This window comes from Stegodyphus dumicola, chromosome 3 (assembly GCF_044657685.1).
Source record: "Stegodyphus dumicola isolate Sdum_Otavi_A_Nest chromosome 3, ASM4465768v1".
NCBI lineage: Eukaryota > Metazoa > Arthropoda > Arachnida > Araneae > Eresidae > Stegodyphus > Stegodyphus dumicola.
The window spans coordinates 173,192,645-173,212,512 of NC_140770.1; the positions used below are offsets into that span (position 1 = coordinate 173,192,645).

At 33.1% G+C, this 19,868-nt stretch overlaps 1 protein-coding gene across 3 annotated transcripts in view; it reads right to left on the reverse strand.

The window, feature by feature from the left end:
* The window catches only part of Tango6 (transport and golgi organization 6), a 139,077-nt gene that overhangs the window by 32,244 nt on the left and 86,965 nt on the right, over positions 1-19,868 (reverse strand). For all 3 annotated transcript variants that reach the window (XR_004759362.2, XM_035367382.2, XM_035367383.2), the window contains one exon: positions 16,378-16,965. Coding sequence is in view for 2 of the 3 variants with exons in the window: in XM_035367382.2 (XP_035223273.2) it covers positions 16,378-16,965 (588 nt within the window). In the remaining variant the exon portion in view is untranslated. The remainder of the gene's footprint in view (positions 1-16,377; positions 16,966-19,868) is intronic.

Below are 19,868 nucleotides of genomic sequence, written 5' to 3' on the forward strand. Positions count from 1 at the left end.
CATTACAAAATTTAATAGTACTTACTCAATTTTAAAATAATAGATAAAGTGCGCTACTCTTAGCATAAAGTTCCTTTTTTTATTTGCAGGGATTTTTTTTTTTTCTTTTTCTTTAAATGCATGTTTGTTTCTAATCATTTCTTTATCTGCATGTTAACTAAGAGAACTGTACTACTGCTTCTAAGATAACTATAATAACAGCTATTTAAAATTAATCAAAAAACAACCTTAAATTGGCATAGTTTTAAACATGTATGGTTATATATGGCAAAATTTCTGCTAATCTAAGTTTGAGTTTCAGCCTAATTGTAAATTTTACATTGGCATATTTTTCTCCCGATTCAATATAATAACATAATTTTTTTAAAAATAATTTTGTAACTTAGGCTTACATCAATATTTCATTTAAATAAATACATGTAAGATTCTTATCTTAATTTAGACAAAACAACTTTACTCACAGTACCTAAAATAATTATTTAATTTTTCAAAAGTGGGGGTTAGGGGGCAGGTCTTCTTATGCCAATTACTTTAATATTATACTTTATATATATTTTATCTAGAATGCTAAGCTAACACAAAATCGAATCAATAATAACAGAGGATACAATAAAAATAACTGTAACAATAACTTAACAGAATTAGTTCTCATTTGAAATATGCTTTATGCTATTAACTTCTAAAATGCCATCTAGAAATATTTCAAATCAAAACATATTATATATGCTTACTTGTAGAGTCGAATGCAACTATAAGTTGTTGAAACATTATTTATTGGCTGCCACATTCGAAGCAATCCATTTTTTTGCCTTTTGGGTTGCTTTTCTTTGGGGAAAAACATATTCTAATAAAAGTTCTCACTCTGCAAAATAAACGAAATGCTTCTCTGTTAACTTCAGGATAATATTTCTCCAGTTTATTAATTAAAGAGCCAATTACATGCTTCCCTTTATAGTAAGTTGTACCATGAACTGCACAAAATATGTTTTCGAACTCATAAACTGTATTCATCCATGAATGAGAAGGTGTAGTCAAACCTCCTAAGGACAATAATTTAATCCATTCTGAATTAAATATTGGTTCATCAGCAGTATTTTTAGATATTGTTCCCAATGATGGGTCTTTGTCTCAGCACACGATAGGCAATATAACCTGCAACATATGTTAATGCTTCTTTTTCGGCTGTCGAAAATTGTCTGTCGGAATTCAATTCTAATTCCCATGCCATAGGAGAAGGTTCCTCTATGAAATCCAAATCATCAATAGTATTTAATGGAAAAGCATCTTCCTCCTCAGTTTTCAAAGCCCTTTCAAGTATTTCGGATGTTAAATATGAATCAATATTTCTCCTTTCTTTAGTCATGCATACTTTTGAAGATAAATTTGGCAGCTTATTAGCAAGTATTAATTGCTTTAAGCGGTGTATAACTTCACAAGTGATGGATGGTCATTAAACCTACCAAGCCCTCGAATCTGACTAAAGAGACTTTCAAGTGCATCTTGAGTTAATCTAGAGGTTAAAATATATTTAGCATCATACGATGATTTCAAATCCTGGTGTAGGCCAAAAAGAGAATTTATTGAAATTATTATTCCTTTTTGGAAAGGCACTAAGTTGGCTTTTCCCTGAACTCTTAATCCACCAATGACTTTCTTCATTAATTCCAAAACTTGAATTTGTTTTTCATGATGTTCATTTAATCCAAATGCTGCTTTAAGTATTTTATCTGAAGGAGGGTATGTTTTCGTACTATTCATAATATCGAAAAAATTGTCGATTAACTCAAAGAAGTCGGATGCTTTTTTATCTCCTGTGAGGTGGAGTATACCTTTTGCTGTACTTCTTGAAAATAATGTTTTTGCTGGAGCGACTTTTTGCCTCTCGTTTCCCTTGACCATTAAATAATTTGGTTTTAGTTTGTGACACAATTTAATTTCTCTTGAATCTTTATTTAAAACCTCTTTAATAATATCAACATTTAAAACAGTTCCATCTTCTAAAACAAATCCTATATCTAAAAAGTGGTTTCTCAGTAATTTGAGGCAGTGCGCTAAATCTGCAAAAAACCATATTTTTTTCGTTTGGAATACTGGATTTGGAAACTGAGAACTATTAATCGAAATCTGTAACTCTTTCCACAAAGTAGTAGATTCTCTTAAATCAGACACTATTGCTTTCACTTCTACTCCAGATGATTGAATATGTCTTATGAGTGAAAAAAGAAGTTCTTTCTTCATTGGAGTGTTAAAATCAAAAAATATTGGTTGTTTCCACTGCGAAATGAGACCTCTGATTAAAACAAACTACACTTTTTGAAAAGGACCGAGAATTTGGTCCAGTTTAGAATCTATGTGCATTTCGTCGAAACTGAGAACGCATATTTTTTCTACAGAATTCAAATATTGGCATCTTTCCTTCATTACAGCAAGAACATCACTCTGAATTCCTGGACTACATGAAAATTTAGCGCACCATCTCTTTAATGTGCTAGTGCTAGGTAAAGGAATTCCCATTTTTTCTTTCCAAAAATCGTAGCTTTTAGATGATAGAGCTCTTATGACAATGCAACGTGAAATATCTTCACTAGTCCACCTGATTTTTTCCTTCTTTTCTAGCAATGCGTTAATCTGCGTCTTTGTAAAAATATGCTTTAGATGTTTTTCCAAATTCTCCAATCTGTTCTGTTTTTTCCTAAATTTCGCTGTTTGGGATTTTAATTTCTGAATTTCCGATACAAATTTCTTTCTAGATGTCGTCCACCTTCTTTGTTGCTGAGCAAACATTCTAAAATTTTTCTTTTCTCTATTTTTCATTATTTTATTACAATTTTCTAAGGATATTATTTTGTTCTTCAAATTATCAATACATTCTTGTTTATCTTTACACGGCACTCAGGGATATTGTCACTTGTGAGTTTTATTTCAAAATCATTCACATTTGATTTATTATTGTCAGCTTCAATTTCGTTCTCGGCCTCAAAATAAATTTTCTTTGGGCTTAATTCGTGTTGTCTTTCAAAAGCACTCTGCATTAGTTTTATTTTCAAATGTCTTTGATTTCTTTGTGTTATTTCGTTTACTGCACACGATAAATTTACTTTCAGCACAGCATTGCATTTCAACAGTTTCTTTTGCGGCAATCCAAGCAAACGATTTCTCATGTCATATTCATAATCACTGCACAGAAAATGTTCGCTGCAAATTCTTGCGTTTTTCACATTTATAGAATCTTGTCTTCGACATTTATGTATCCATTCTTTCGTCAAAAGCAAATTATCCTTTGGGAAAGCATGAAATACAATATATCTTCCTTTCGTATTTCTATAAGTGTTACGGCACGTTGCTGCAGCACAAGAAGCCATATTACATAAAGGATGCTTTAAATATAGAATTTAAAAGGAAAACTGACTAAAACTATATATATATATATATATATACACACAAATTATTTTAAATATTTGCATTATTAGAAAACAAATATGTATGATTAACATTAATTTGGGATATGCGATCTCCAGAAAATCGTCTCGCAAATGAATGAAACTACAGTTTTAAAGGCGCGGAATCAGAGCAGGTGCAACAGAGACACGTCAGATTACTTCTGGTTCCCCCTCTCCATGAGGCTCGCGTCGGCGAGGAGTCGAACAAAGGAATGACCTAGCCCTTCTATTTATCCCTGCCTCTTCATAATGCCCAACCGTTGGGTATTTATGGTGCTTTTGCATGATTGATTCACACTCGGCAGTTGGAATTACTAACTGGGCCTCTTCTGAATCAGAGTCAGGGGCATATCAGTAGAGAACACCTTGATTCATTAAAAATCCGCGTTCGGTCCAGTTGGCACATTCTTCAGTTTTCTGAGTGGATTCGAAACTTTCTATAATCTTTCTTAAGTTTTCACCTTTAAGTTGGGATTCACGCATGTCTTTTGGACTTCTTGTGAGCATGTCTACCATAGATATATTTAAAATCTCGCAAGGTGAAACCTCGTGTTCAGTGCTTGGACAGGACAGCATGTCAGCGATGACGTTTGCCTTTCCAGGAATGTATTGTACTTTCAGGTTGAAAGGCTGATTTCGAGCGCTCATCTAGCAAGTCTTCCGGTTGAAGACTTGAGGTTCAAAAGCCATTTTAAAGGTTGATGATCGGATGCTATAGTTACTTTTGATCCTTCGACATAACCATGAAATTTCTTTAGGGCTCAGACTACAGCAAGGGCTTCTCGTTCAGTCGTCGAATAGTTTCGCTCAGCCGGAGAAAGCAGTCAGCTGGCATATTCGACAGGGTGCTCTGACCCTTCCCCTTGAAGAAAAACGGCTCCAAGAGCATAGTTGCTTGCATCTGTTCAAAGAATATACGGTTGAGTTCCATTTGCTTGCTTTAACACAGGAGGTATTATGAGGCAGTTTTTTAGAGTTTCAAATGCTTTTTGCTGGTTGAAACCCCATTCCCATAGGACTTTCTTCTTCGTCAAATCACTAAGAGGTCATGATATTTTCGCGAAGTTTTACAAATATCGTCTAAACCAAGAACACGTTTGAAGGAAGGATTGGAGTTCCTTGATGTTTTTGGGAGGCGGAATTCTCTGGATAGAGGAAACTTTATTTGGATCAACATCGATTCCTTTTTGTGTGATCCAAAATCCCAAATATTTCACACGAGAAGAAGCGAAGTGGCACTTCTCTCTGTTTGCGTGCAGTTTAAAGAGCAAGAGCCTTTCAAAAACAGCTTTGAGATTGGAAAGCTGTTTCTCGAATGATTCTGACAACACGATTATGTCGTCCAGATAGGTGAGGGTCAGGATGTCTTTAAGTCCATTGCGAAAACGGTCTATCATTCTCTGGAATGTAGCTGGGCATTCTGAAGACCAAAGGTCATTCGTAAGAAACGATATATTTCAAAGGGACATACAAATGCTGTCTTGTCTTGATCATCAGTATGAACCTTCACTTGGTGATAATCTGCATGAAGATCAAGAGTAGGTTTTGCCTCATGTTATAAGGCATTTCTCCCACTTTCCTAGCGTCCTTCGTGGTGTACTGGTTCTGCACGCTGGGCCGATAATCCAGAGGTCCGTGGTTCGATTCCCGGCGAAGGCAATTGCTCATTTTTCACCTTGCCTGCTTCCAAAAAATCCTAATGACTCTACATTGGCGCCCGAACTAAAAGGGTTGTGGATGATGATTCTCCGCACCCAGGATTTGGCAACTAGGTCCCCTAAAACCCTAGTCGGCCTTTAAAAAGGGGAGTATATAAGGCATTTCTCCCACTTTCCTAGCATTCTTCGTGGTGTAGTGGTTCTGCACGCTGGGCCGATAATCCAGAGGTCCGTGGTTCGATTCCCGGCGAAGGCGATTGCTCATTTTTCATTTTGCCTGCTTCCAAAAAATCCTAATGACTCTACAATGTAATAGGTCATCCATTCTCGAAAGTGGGTAGGAATCTGGAACTGTAATCGCGTTCAATTTCCGGTAATCTATGCAGAGGCATACTGTTATATTAGGTTTCGGTATTAAAACAACTGGGGATGCATAAGGGGATTCACATTCTTCAATTATTCCTTCAGATAAGAGCTTGTCAATTTCTTGCTTTAAGATTTCTTTCTTAGCAGGGTTCATTCTGTATCGTGGTACAGCTACTGGGGACTGGTTTCCAGTTTTAATTCGATGTTCTATGAAAGGTGTTGCTTCTTTCCCTGGTTGGAAGATAGTTGAATATTGACTCAATAGTTCATTTAATTGTGATCTTTGATGAGCTGATAGATGTTGTCCTTCACATTCTCTTAACAGTACATTGTCAACTTCCGACGTACATTCTGTTCAATCATTGGGTTTAGAATCATCATCAATAAACTTAAACTTTTGTTGCGGATTATCATGGTAAAACCATCAATGATTTTGTAGATCTAAAACAATTTCAGCGCTTCTAAGAAAATATGATCCTAAAAGTGTCCTGTTACTCTTTGCTGAGGGAAGCGCAAATAAAGTTATGCGGAATGATCTTCCTTCAATGTGAATGTTTACCTGGGTCATGTGGACCTCTTCGTTCCTTTGAATACCGTCCGCAAGAGTGACCTTCATAGCAGTTTTCTTAAATTCTGATCCTTGTTCTTTCAAGAGATTATATAACGTTTCTCCCGTTACAGTGTGAGTAGCGCCAGTATCAGCACAGGCAATTCCCGTAAATCTGTTGATTTTTACTCTTAAAAGAGTCGTGTGAGGTGTTTCTACAGACAGTGTATGTAAGTTTATTGCTTTGAAGTGGGCTGATTCTTTACTTAAAGGAGGAGAGCTGGTTGGACACTTAGCCTTAACAATGCCTGATTTTCCACAACCATAACAACTAACAGTTGGTCAATCTTCTCTCATGCCAGAATTCCTTGTCGCTGAGTTTTTAATAAGTTGAGGGTTATTTTTAAAACTTTTAGGACCACTACATTGAGATGGTTTTGGAGTGTTATTACTGACGTTTCTACTCGTGATGTTTTTAGCTTCTTCACATAAATCTAATTTATCAGCCAGTTGAAGCGGATCAGTCCACATGGACCAATGATCCACAAAATGTTCTCTATACTCAGAACGGGACCGTCGTTTAATTTGGTCTGATATCGTCAAATCCTTTAACATCTCAAAAGTATTGACTTTTAATTCGTCAATACAGCCATCAAAGAAATTTTTCAAATCGAAGTAAAAATCTCGCCATGTAGTATCCGTACTTTTGCGATGTTGCAAAAATAACTGTCGAAACTTTTCAGCACTCAATTTAAAATGCTTTAAGAGAATTTGTTTAATGTTGTCATAATCTTGTGCATCACCAGCAGATTCCTTTCCAATCAGTTTTGCAATGTCATTAGGTAACAAACCTAAGAGATACACTATCCATTTCCCTTGAGGTATGTTCAAAATTGTTAGTTGCCTTTCAGATAGAGTGAGAAAAAGGCTCATGTCATCACTTTTTGGATTAAAGTGAGGAATTAAAGTTTGTAATTGTAATTTAGGGATATCTGTGTCAGTGAGTTTCAAAGCAGGTACTGAATCATGACTAGCACCTGAACTAGCTACTTGTATTTTCAATTTCTCAAGCTCATCCTTGCGTTCTACCATCTCTTTCCTTTCGTTATATTCACGTTCCTCATGCTGTTTTCTTTCATTAAATTCACGTTCTTCTATTTCTTTTCATTCTGCAATAATGCTAAAAAATAGATCTTAAGTGAACTCTTCATTATATCCCTTATTCGTTAAAATGGCATCCTTAATATCAACTATTGTCATTTGTTCCGTAACATTCACACCAAGTTCGTTTGCTAGAACACAGATATCTTGTTTACGTCCTTTAGCAAAAAATGACATGATGGCGTGTTTCGCTTAAAATAAATTCTTTGATGAAAAAAACACTTTATTGTGGCACTAACTAAAGGCTGTAATGATGTCACCTTACCCAGAGAAGATTTGTAGTAATTTTGCTATAGAATAGCACTATACTAAAATTAGTTGTATCAAAAGTAACACAGCGTCAAAATAATATGCAAAAAACTCTCTTGCTTAAAATAAAACATTTTACAGGGCTTAGTTTACAGTTTAAATAACATCAATAAAATCCTTTTCTGTTAATTATTTCTATTCTCAAAGGGCAAAATAAAACATTCATGGATAGCAATACACTTATGAAACTAAAAGAATTACACACATCTGAAATGTATATCAATCAGTATAAAAAAATAACATTTTGGCAGAAAGAATCTTACGCTTCTTTAAATCATCAAATATAACAATTTTCAGCTATGTAAGCAGAAATGGAAGGAAAAAAATATCAATAAATAAAACCGTTACGGAGGCAACAGGGTAATAAACATGTCATGCAACCACTGGTTCATCAAGTTAAACTCAAATCGAAACTACGTTTATAAGATTGAATACATTCAGCTTATTATAATAACAATTTTTAATACAGAATTTTACTCTTAAAATGTCTCGCTTTGAATACATTACACCTTTTTATGTTTTACCACATTTACCATTTTGAAACAAAACTGAATATTATGATTATGCAGTTCTAGAGCACTCATGTGTAAACAAAAAGAAAAGGATTTCTTAATCACTTCAAAATGATACAATATTCATGAAAGATGTACATATATACTTTAAGAACACAGTAAAGTATTTTTACATTTTCATATTTAAGTATTTTAACGTTTTCAACATTAAGGATTAACACATTATAGAACATTAGTGTTTAAATGCAAAACAACTCACATCATTACCGACAACTATTTGTTGCTGATAGGCCATCGGAGTGGCACGCACACACACACACACACACACAAATCATACTTGACAGGCGAGGTATCTCGTTTCCTAAAGTTTTAGGAGTTAGATCCAGCGGGTGTGGCTGCAAGTACTGTTTCTGAAAAAGAAAGTGAGCAAAAGCCAAGGAAAATTTTTAAAGCTAAACATTAACATTGGATGTCACTTTGTGAAGGGGGTCGTTTTAGATAGGGTCAAAGAAGAGTCCTGTATAGTGTAATAAGTATTTTTTAACAGGTTTAAATTACACATGGACATTACTTTTAACTTTAAGAAAATTACAGAGCAAGGGCCTGATACAACCTATCAAGTGGGATGCTTGGCATTTATTGAAGTACTTCTCTGGCTACTCACCAGAGGACAGCCTTGTTGTCACAGTTAGTCCAACAGTTTATGTTAAAGGATTAGTTACAGTATTTTTATTTGTAATTCATTTATATTTGAAAATGTAAAAAGAGTATTCATAAATTGTTAAAGACGTTAGCAGGATTTTTTTTTTTTTTTTTTTTTTTTTTTTATGGTAGGTTTTTGTAACAAAGTTAAACTTTTTTGAACGGAAATGACATCTGGTTAATGGCTTTTATTAACAATAGAACTGAGGGCAGTATAGTGTGTTTTCGAATTTCTTCGCTGGGGGGGGGTTTCTTTCACTAATAGGCAGTAAAGGAAGTCATAAACTTTGGCTTTTCTCGTTCACTTGCTTTCTCGCTTTGTGTTTGTTGCAATTGTTAAATAGATCAGTTTCTTCTGGACAGTGGGCATCTGTAAATTCATTCATTTTATTCTTATCGTTTAGTTTCCGCTTGTTAGCTGGGGAGTCATTTGGTAATTCTCACGTACTCATGTTAATTCTTCACGAGTGCAGCTGGTTTCTTTGTAAAACTGACTTGTTTTTGATTCGCATGAAGGGAGTGAAATTTCTCAGCTAAATAACTAGTGAAACTCTAGTGTTGGTGAAGTTTAATTTTATGCGACATTTTTAGACCTACGACTTTAAAGGGGAGGAGATACCGAGATTTCTTTGGAGACTGCACGAGGTAAGAAGAGTGAGATTTGAGCAGCAGAGATGTAATGCAGTAAAAGAGAAAGGTGGTGGGGCTTCTGCACGTGGGTTTGGAGTGAAGTTTCTCTCGGCTTTTAGCTGATGAGAATTTGCATTGCCATAATGAGTAGAGCTAATCACAAAATACAGCTTTGCCGCTTCTGAGTGATATTGTTCCGAAAATTGTAAATGGAGATTCTTGAAGTGATCTTGATACAAGTGTTCGTCATGGGTATTCCTGCTTTTCCTGCCCAGTGATTTTTCTGATTACTTGCATTTTCCTGATTTATTGATGACAATAGCTTTGCCGCTTCTGAGCGATATTGTTCTGAGAATTATATATGGAGATTCTTGAGGTGATCCTAATACAAGTGATCTTCATAGAAACTGGTTTACACTCCTTTACCTGCTTACTGAATTGGACACAAAAGATCCTTCCAAATTGGACAATTGTCTTCCACCTAATGGACATATTAAAAGGCAGTTCCTGGTGGTTTGAAGAATTATTTGACTTAAGTATCCACCTGTGATTCCTAATAATAATGAACACCTCCAAGAGAGTTTTGACAGGAAAAAAAGGGGGATCTTAGCTCATTTCCCAGTGGATTGGTCACTAAGGATTCTTTAATTTGAAAAAATTGTCTCCCATCTGCGAGTGTTTTTTAAAGATTTTCTCTCTTATCTCAGTTTTCCCAAAATCCATGGTGGACTAGTTAATAATAATTTATCCACAGATATAAATTGTTATTACTTATATATATTAATTATTGCTAGTTAATAATATTAAGAAGTGATTTAAAATTTTAAATGAATGACCATTTATTAGGAGGATTAAAATTTGCTATACCTACTATATTTGTGAGTTAGAAAAATGTTAACTCTTAATTAATGAGAAACACTAATTTTGTGTCACATATGTGTTATTTTATCCAGTAAGAATAATGTGGTAGGATAATGATCAGTTTATCCAATATATGTTATTATATATTCAAGAATTAATAAATGTATTTGTTTTATAATTTTAATTGCATTTGTTTATTTGTGTAATTTAATTTGGTCTTCCAGGTCACTCCATTTGTTTGAGTAAAAGGCATGGAGCTTTTAGTTAACTTGGGATATTGTTACTTTCTTTCATTAGGGTTTCACAGCGCACCTTTCACTATATACTAGCCACGTATACTTATTAATTATTTGATTTTGTTTGGCTTTAATTGTAAATTATATTTAGGTGCCAGGATTGTAATTAAACTTATGATTGTGATTTTTCATTTGTTGGAAATGTTTGAGGTTTATGAATCTTTCTTCTCTGGTGTCTGTAAGGTTTAGATTTAATGAAAATGAACTTGCTCTCAAATTAATTATTGAAATGATTGTGTTGTAAAACATTTTTATAGCCTCAAAATTTTACAACAAATTAATAAAAGTAGAGTGTGAATTATTTCTTCTTACCTTGTATCCAGCGCAGTATCAAGCAAGATGACAGTTTACTAACTTGTAATCCAAAAAAAGGTTGCAGACGGAAATTGAAAGTGAAACACATACTTTATTAATACATGAAAATATATTCAGACTCGTTAGTATTCCAAATACATATTGAAAAAAGGAAGTTATATAATAGAGAGTGTCATATCACTGTCCTTTTTCTGTAGGAGTGAGAAAAGTAAGAGTAAAGAACGAGTTAGACAGTTAATTCTCTTGCAGGGTTTCCAGTTCATAATGTTTATTGCATTACTTGCATTCCAACACCCCTACTCTTGATAGGCAGCATCGCCATTTGCAGCGATTCTTGAATACAGGCTTGCCTAGTGGTTTGGTGAATGTAGATCTGCAGTCATGTCAGAGCTTTTGCAGAGTCTAGGCTCAAGATCCCGTTTTGTTGAAGTTCACGCAAATACTGGTATTTCACATCTATATGTTTTGCTCTGGAGCTATTTTTCTTTGTTTGTGAAAGTTTGATGCATGACTTGTCTTCACAGAGAGCAATTCGCAGATTTTGTTTTAGTCCTAGATCTTTAAGTAAATTTATCAGCCATTGTGCTTCTTATGTTGTATTAAGCTGCTGCAATATACTCTGCTTCAGTTGAAGATAGTGCAATGCAGTTTTGCCGTTTGCTGCTCCATGAAATGCAGTTATTTCCTAGTTTAAATATGTATGCACTGATGGATTTTCTTGCTGTTCTGTCACTTGCCCAATCTACATCTGAATATGCAGTTAGTATAGGTTCTTGAATTTTGTTAAAGACCAACTTAAGTCTTTAGATGTATGTAAGTATTGAATGACTTTCTTGACAGCATTCCAATCTATGTTCCGAAGTTTTTCATTTCTTCTACTCAGGAGATTGACAGCACATGCTATATCTTGTCTGCTAATTGTTGCAATATATAATAATGCCCATACTGCTTGTCTATATTCTGTATTATCTTCTAGAAGATTATCTTCAGTTTCTAGTTTGCAGTAGTTTGTTTCCATTGGTGTATATGTTGGTTTTTCGTTTTTTAACTATTTCTTCGATTTTATTCTTTTGGTTTACAGAAAAAGTTCCATCTTTAGTTCTTTCAATGTTTGTGCCGAGGTAGTAGGTGACTTCTCCATGGTTTTTGATTTCCAATTTGTTGGATTGTTTCCATTACATCTTTTTCTCTTTCACTTCCTCTAAGCATATCATCTACATATAATATTATATACGTGAATTTTCCATTGATGGTTTTGAAAAAGAAGCATGGGTCTGCTTTACTTTGTTCAAATGACATGTTTCAAAGTTTTTTCCAATTTTTATGTTCCAAGCTCTAGCGGCTTGTTTTAAACCATATATAGATTTCTTCAGCTTGCAAACTTTATTTTCATTTCCAGCCTTTAAGTATCCTTCAGGTTGAGTCAAATAAATTTCTTCTTCTGGTTCTCCATGAAGAAATGCTATTTTGACATTGATATGTCTGACAGACATGTTTTCATATGAAGCTGCAAATAGGAAAGCTCGTAGAGTTGTGTATTTTACTACAGGAGCAAAGGTTTCATCATAGTCAGATCCAAACTTCTGGCTAAATCCTTTTGCGACTAATCTGACTTCTTTAAATTTTTCCTTCTGCAATGAGCTTGGTTTTGAAAGACCATTTACATCCTATTGGTTTTCTTCCTTTTGGTAAATCAACTAAAACCCAAGTGTTGTTTCCTTCTAATGAATTAATTTCTTCTCCAACAGCTGTTAGCCATTTTCTTCCAAACTTTGAATTTCCTTCCAGGTTTTGGGTTCAGGGGAGGTTGGATATTTTGCATAGAACCCATAGTGATCAGGAGCTTTACCTTTTGTGACTCTGTTTGATCTTCCAAGTTCCAAAGGTTCTTCTTCGGATTTTGATATTTCTTCCTTTTCAGGTTCTTCAACTTTTATTTCTTCCTGTTCTGAGCTTTCATCCTTAGAATTTTCTTCATCCTGGTTTAAAAAGATGCTTACAGGTTTGTTAGTTTCAGTGTCTTCAATAAATCACACAGAAAGACTTATTATGATTTTGTTTCCAGGAATTAAAATTCTGTAGCCTTTACTTCTGCTGTCGTAGCCGACGAGTATTCCTTCTATAGTGATATCATCGAATTCACCCCTTTTAGATTTATGGATATAAGCAAAAGCCTTGCACTCGAAAGTCCTCAGATGAGAGAGGTTGAGTTTCTTGTTATTCTATAATTCGTATGGCATTTTCACATTTGGTTTCATATGCATATGATTCTGTAAATAATTCGCAGTCAGCACTGCTTCTGCCCAGTATCTGTGAGGTTGACCTGAGTCAGCTAAAAGACATCTTGTCATCTCCATCAAAGACCAATTTTTGTGTTCACCGACTCCATTTTGTGCTGGACAATATGGTACAGTAAGCTGGTGATTTATACCATGTTTCATAAGATATTCATCAAGTTTCTTACTTGTTTTCTCACCACCATTATCACTTCTTAGCGTTTTTACCTTTCTTCCAAATTTATTGTTTGTAAGAGCAATAAATTACTTCATTTTTCTTTTTCATCATTGTGAACCTGCTGTAACATAAATAAAAATTACGAAGTACAGGTATCCACTGACAGACGGTGTTTGTACTGGTCCTAAAACATCAGTGTGAATGAGTTCTAGATGTTCAGATGCTTTGAATTTTGATTTTTTGGGATACAGGAAATTAGTTTACATTTTATGCACTGAATGCATTTGGTATCATGTTTACAATTATCTAGTTTAATTTCTTCAGCAGGTTCTTTTTTTACAAGTTGGTTGATCGCATCATCGTTTCTGTGACCAAGGCGTCAAAGTTGAACACAGTTCTCATTTTTGCACTGAAATGCTACATGAGTTGATGTTCATTATTTCTGACAATTGGTTTAATTTGGTAAAGATTGTTAGTTGCATGACATTCTAGAATAATCATACATTTATTGCCTTCAAACAGAACCAACAGTCCTTTTTCCATTATTTTCTTAACTGAGATTAAATTCATTTCTAATTCAGGAGTGTACCAAACTTCCGATAAGAGAACTTCAATTATTTTTTTTTAGCATTTAATGTTTTAAAATGGACAGTTCCTATCGCCGTTAATTTAATACAGTGCCCATTCACAGTTATAATATCTAATGGATTTATGGGTTTACATTCCCTGAAATATTTATTATTATTTACAAGGTGATTACTTGCTCCGCTATCGAAAATAAAACTCTCGGATGATTGATGTATGATTTTGTCAGCAGACAGAGCAACACCACAGCATCTGGATTCGATTTCCAGTGTTTTATTTTTTGTTTCTTGTTGATTCGTCACAAAGTTACACGCATTCTTTGCTCAGCATATTTTAGAATCCACGTATGTTTTCTTCAAATTTTGGCACGTTTTATTTTTTTGTTTTGATTTTTTATGATAACACTCTGATCTAAAATGGTTATTTTTGTGACAATATGAGCAAAACTTTCCGCTCTTTGTCTTGTTTTGAAATGAGGCCTTAAATGTCTTTGAATCAGATGAATTATTTTCAACTCTCCTGTTAAATTTGTCAATTAATTTCTCTTTTAGGAATTCTGGATTCAGTTCCAATTCTGCTTTGGCTTCAAGAGTTGTAATGAGCGTATCGTAAGAACTAGGCATTGAATAAAGCAAAAGTGCTGAAACGTATTTGTCTTTTATGTTCTCACCTATTAATTTGAGTTTATCGACTAACTCCAGTAATGTATTTATATATGTTTGCATATATTTCCGTCTTCCTCAAGCTTCAGACTGTAAAGCTTTTGCAAAAGAAATAGTTTACTTCAAAGCTTAGATCTTTCATGTACCTGCCTGAGTTTTTCCCAGGTGGCTTTAGCAGTAGTTTCATGTTCAACGTGAATTATTTGGCTGTCATCGATAAATAGATTTATCATTGTGTGACACTGCCGATCCCGTTTACTCCATTGTTCTGTAATAGGGCTTGGAGGAACATCTTCGATTACATCATAAAGATCCTCCTTTATTAGTAGCATTTGCATTTTGAATTTCCATGTTGAGTAATTGCTGGAATTCAGTTTTGCAATTTGCATTGGAGTTGAATGCAACATTTTTGTATCATCGAAATATTTATTTTCAGTTTTGATATGAAACTACAGCTTAGCCTTTACATTTTTTTTTTAATTTTTACTATTAGTTAATTAGTTATAATTTTTCTTTTGGTCTAATAATCTTTTGTTGTAAAACATTCTTATAGCCAACAAATTAATAAAAGTAGAGTGTGAATTATTTCTTCTTACCTTGTATACATCAAGCGAGCTGATAGCTAATTAACTTGTAATCCAAAAAAGGTTGTAGACGGAAAGTGAAACACATACTTTATTACTACATGAAAATAGATTAAGATTTGTTAGTATTCCAAATACATATTAAAAAAAGGGAGTTATATAATAGAGAGTGTCATATCTCTGTCCTTTCCTGTAGAAGCGAGAAAAGTAAGAGTAAAGAATGATTTACACAACTAATTCTCTTGCAGGGTTTCCAGTTCATAATGTTATCGTGCTATTGGTAATAGTCCATCACTATTTGCATACCAACAGATTGACTATGTAGTTAGTCAATTGAAGTAATGTTTTGTGCGAGAGATTTGTATTCTAATTTTACCCAAGCACCAGGGAAGATTTATTCCTTCTTATTTTTTAAAGGTAATATTAATTTAGTGTGAGAATGTGCATTGATTAAATTAATTGATTCTAAGAAATGCTTATTTAAATGCATTTGAGATGGAGCAACCAAACAGCTCCTCCTCCTCCACTTATACAGCTTAGGATAAAGATTTCAGTTTATTATTTTAGTAGAGAATTTTGTTTATTCATTATTTTGGTTAGTTTTGTCTGGCACCAAGACAGTTAGGTTAGTAAAGTTAAAAGTTTTGAAAGTTTAATGCCCCCAAATTTTCAGCTATTCAACATCATTACTTAGATTGGGTTAACTGCATCTTGAATCTCTATCCAGTCATCCATTATGATGGGAAGAATATCAAGAATTATCACCCCCCTTCCATGAGCACTCTGATGATGGAAGTAGTAACACATCTAGCTAGTGAATTGGAAGATCCATGGTTTGAATCCCAGTGAGGATATAACTGACTTTTTTGCATTTCCTGCTCTGATAAACCTAATTAATACGCTTTCCAAAATAAGCAAACAAAAATCAAGAAATATTCAAGGTCAGTTCAAACTTTTGACAGCACATAATTTTCCATATAACAATTTCACACATTTAATAGTATTTTTTCAGGGGGAGCAATACTACTTAGACTACGCATCTTTATAAGTAAGTGGCAATTGATTAGTACAAGAGAATATAACCAACAAGAAAATATGACCAATCAACAAAATAAGAAAAGAGATTACAAGTAAGATGATAGATTATCTTAATCTCAGTACTTGAATATATCATAGGAAAATTGTGGGACAAAAATGTATGTAATACGATGCTCAATACTTTAGCAAGACATTTCAAAATTTTAATTTAATATATTTTATATAGATGAAAAAAAATGAGAAAAAGGCTACTTTACCTGAAACATTTTCAAGAGTTCTTCTTTGTTATGTAATGTTTCAGCATCTCGTTGCTGCAATAACTTTCCCAGGGAAATAAGTGCATGTCCTCTAACTGCGACTAATGAATGTTTCAAATCATTCATAGCTGCTTGAAAAGTAGATTCCTTTTTGCTCACTGAGGAACCTAAATCCATATTTGATATACCTGAAACTATATTATCAACATCTTTAACACTTTTCTTTTGGGGTTCAGGTTTAACGTTGTCACTAGACCGCCTGGAACATCCAGCCCCTTCAGAAATATTTGATGAATCAGAAGTGTGCTTTCTAGAAGAGCATGTTTTGTTGCTTTTCTTATTAATCCCTTTTCGAGCTTGACTTCCTTTAAGATTCTTAGCTCTTTGGTTTGAAAGTTCAGACATATTCGCAATGAATTCTTTCATCACATCAGCACAGGCATCATTTTCACATGCAGCACCATGTGTAGCAATGAATGTTAAAATACTGGACACCATCTGTTTCAAGCAAATATCTATATTACTCTTTTGCAATTTCTGTAAGTTTGGCAGGCATCTTTTAAGAAGAGCCCAATGTGCTGAAGTCAGCTGTTAAGAGAGAAAAAAACATTAAAGTGCTAGAAATAACAGATTTTACATGGAATATTACGAAAAGGATTTTTTATGTTTTAAGATATACATTTAAAGATTAAAAATATCTTTTTACTTAAATCATTCTTTCTGTAAGGAAAATAATCTTCAAGATTCATTTATTATGTTAAAATACAGGCAGAATCTAAAAATGTAATTCAGTAAACACTTCAGAAAACATAATACAAGTTTCTCACTAAAATTTAATTTTTAATTTCTTTTGTTTTCCATGGTCAAATGGAACAACTTTCCTAACCAAGCATAATGAAATAATTAACAGTTGGAGTAAATGAATACTTTTATGGATTTACAGCAAAATAAAATAATTATGAATGCTATAACTTTTATCTTGGGTATTATTGTGAAACAAATGAAAATAATAAATATAGTAATAATAATAACATCTAAATCTCTGTTACCAAATAATGAAGAATCTGTATGTATTCATGTTCCCTGCAATATGAAAAAACAGCGGCACTAGAGCTACCAAATTTTGTACTACCATAGTCGTCTACCCATATGTGTGTAATTCTGATCAAGAAATTCAACAACTTATAAAGCAGTACGTTGCCACTTGGCAAAATGCAAGATATTTGTCTTTTAAATTTAAACTTTTTATTTGAAAGAAATATGTCCCACTGGCCAAAATATATATATATATATATATATATATATATATATATATATATTTTAATCTTCCATGTGCTACCATTCAGCAAAGCATAAGATATTTAATTTTGTTAGCTATACAAGTGGCAAGTTATTCAAAAAAGTAGGCACAATTTTCAGAAAGAGAAAACAAATTGTGGAAAAACTGCTTATTTTGCAAAAGTTTATAACAGCTGTACTTCATTTACAGTAACCGTTACTCCTGTGATATCTATCAAATAAAACTAATGAGCTAAGAATTATACAGAATTAAGACAATTGCTTAGTGACAACTGCACAAGAATGAACGTATGGTGCACAATGTCTTCACTTGGAGTTATCAACCCAAACATTTTTAAAGATGAGCATGAAATGGCTGTCACCATGGAGGTACGAAGTTAGATGGAGTGGCCCTAAGCCGGTTTCCCCATACCCTGCTTTGACGCACTGGCGATCCCTTCTTTGGTGACCAAAACATTGGGTAATTTACCATTGAGTTCAATGGGTTTTGACACGATCGGATGTATATATTTTGTAATTACATCGTAAATATGCATATAAATGTATATATTTTCTTTTTCTACAATACTTCAGAGTCCTAAGTATATGAAAAGAATACATTTTTAAACAACATTTCATTTTGAACGAAATTAACTGCTATACTTTTCACAGAACAGTTTGCTCAGAATGGTTTAATTTGAAATATTTTTACAAGTTTTCGGTAATTACATCAGAAAAAAAATTTAAGATAATTCGATTTGATTCAGCTAAGGATTACAAAAACTAAGATCAAAGTTTATTGTATTATTAAAATTATGCATTATTTTTTTTCTATTTGACATGATATTTTAGCTTTTAAGGCATCTTTTAAATCGAAAACTATAAGTCAATGTATAATTAATGTTCTATTCATTCCATTTCAAATTAGAGCACCTTTTAATTTAACAGAGAAATACTTTAAATAGTACTTAACTTTCTCTTAATATTTCTGAAAGGGATTATTTTTTAAATATTATTTAAAACTTGTAACTGACTTATTATAAAATGTAAAGGGAATAATTCTTTTAGTTATACTTATTAGATTTTTTTACCCTTAACTTCAACAATACATATTCCAAAACTCTTCTTGATTACTTTCTTAAGTACACATCTCATAGAAATTGCTTTACAATACCTTTTAATAGATTGCTTTCCAGTACAAACAATTCTTGCTTAAATAGTTTTATAACGTATTTGTCAACACGGTGTCAATTTATGTTTACAATTCAATGTTAAGGTTATTATACATTTAGATAATATTTATAATCATTATAAATTTAGATACATTTAATAATTAGATTTCTTCACAGTAACACTCTCATAGTTATTTACGAAAGAATAAATCCTTCATTTCAAATACAGTTATAAATAATTTAATAAATATTTACGTATTTTGTTAAAGGCAGATACATGCTTTTTGGAAGCACATGCATAAATACCCATACATATTTCATATTTTTCATTTCTGACATGTGGAAATCTTTAATTTCTGTGCATTCACTATATTTTTCGAGTAAAGTAATTTATACTAATTTTAAAAAGTACATGTTACAATAATATGTGGATGTCAAAAAAATTATTTTATTTAAAACATTTTGCCGTTTGGAACATAAAATAAAAGTAGAGAATACTGTATTAAAACTAGCGAAAAATGTATACAATTTTAAAGGTATGGTGAGGTATTTTTCATTCTTTAAGCATAACTTTTTTGCTAAAATCTATATTTTTGTACTTCAACAGCTTAGAATTTTATAAAACAAATTCATAATCAAAATCGCTGTTGTAATTTATCGCAAAATAGCCAAGATGTGATTTTTGCGTAAATGTCGCTAAACTATACAAATGTATATTATCCATCATATTAGGAATGTTTCTTTTTTGCGGAAGTGACCCATTTTTTTATTTGTATGGAACTGTCGTGTGTTGAAATACTATCAGAGCGCTGTCAAGCGAGCCTCTGAATGTAAACAAAAAAACACCCCATCTGGTGACCGAAGCTTCGGAGCAGTCCTTCACTTCTAATGCCGGTTTGGCCACTCCTTCCTTTCTTTACCTCCATGGCTGCCACTGTTATGGAACCCCATTATGTCTACTTGTTAGAAAACTTTTTTACTCCTGAACCTGACAATCCATGCTGAAGCATTTTGCCAACAGGAAGGGACTGCATGCCACAC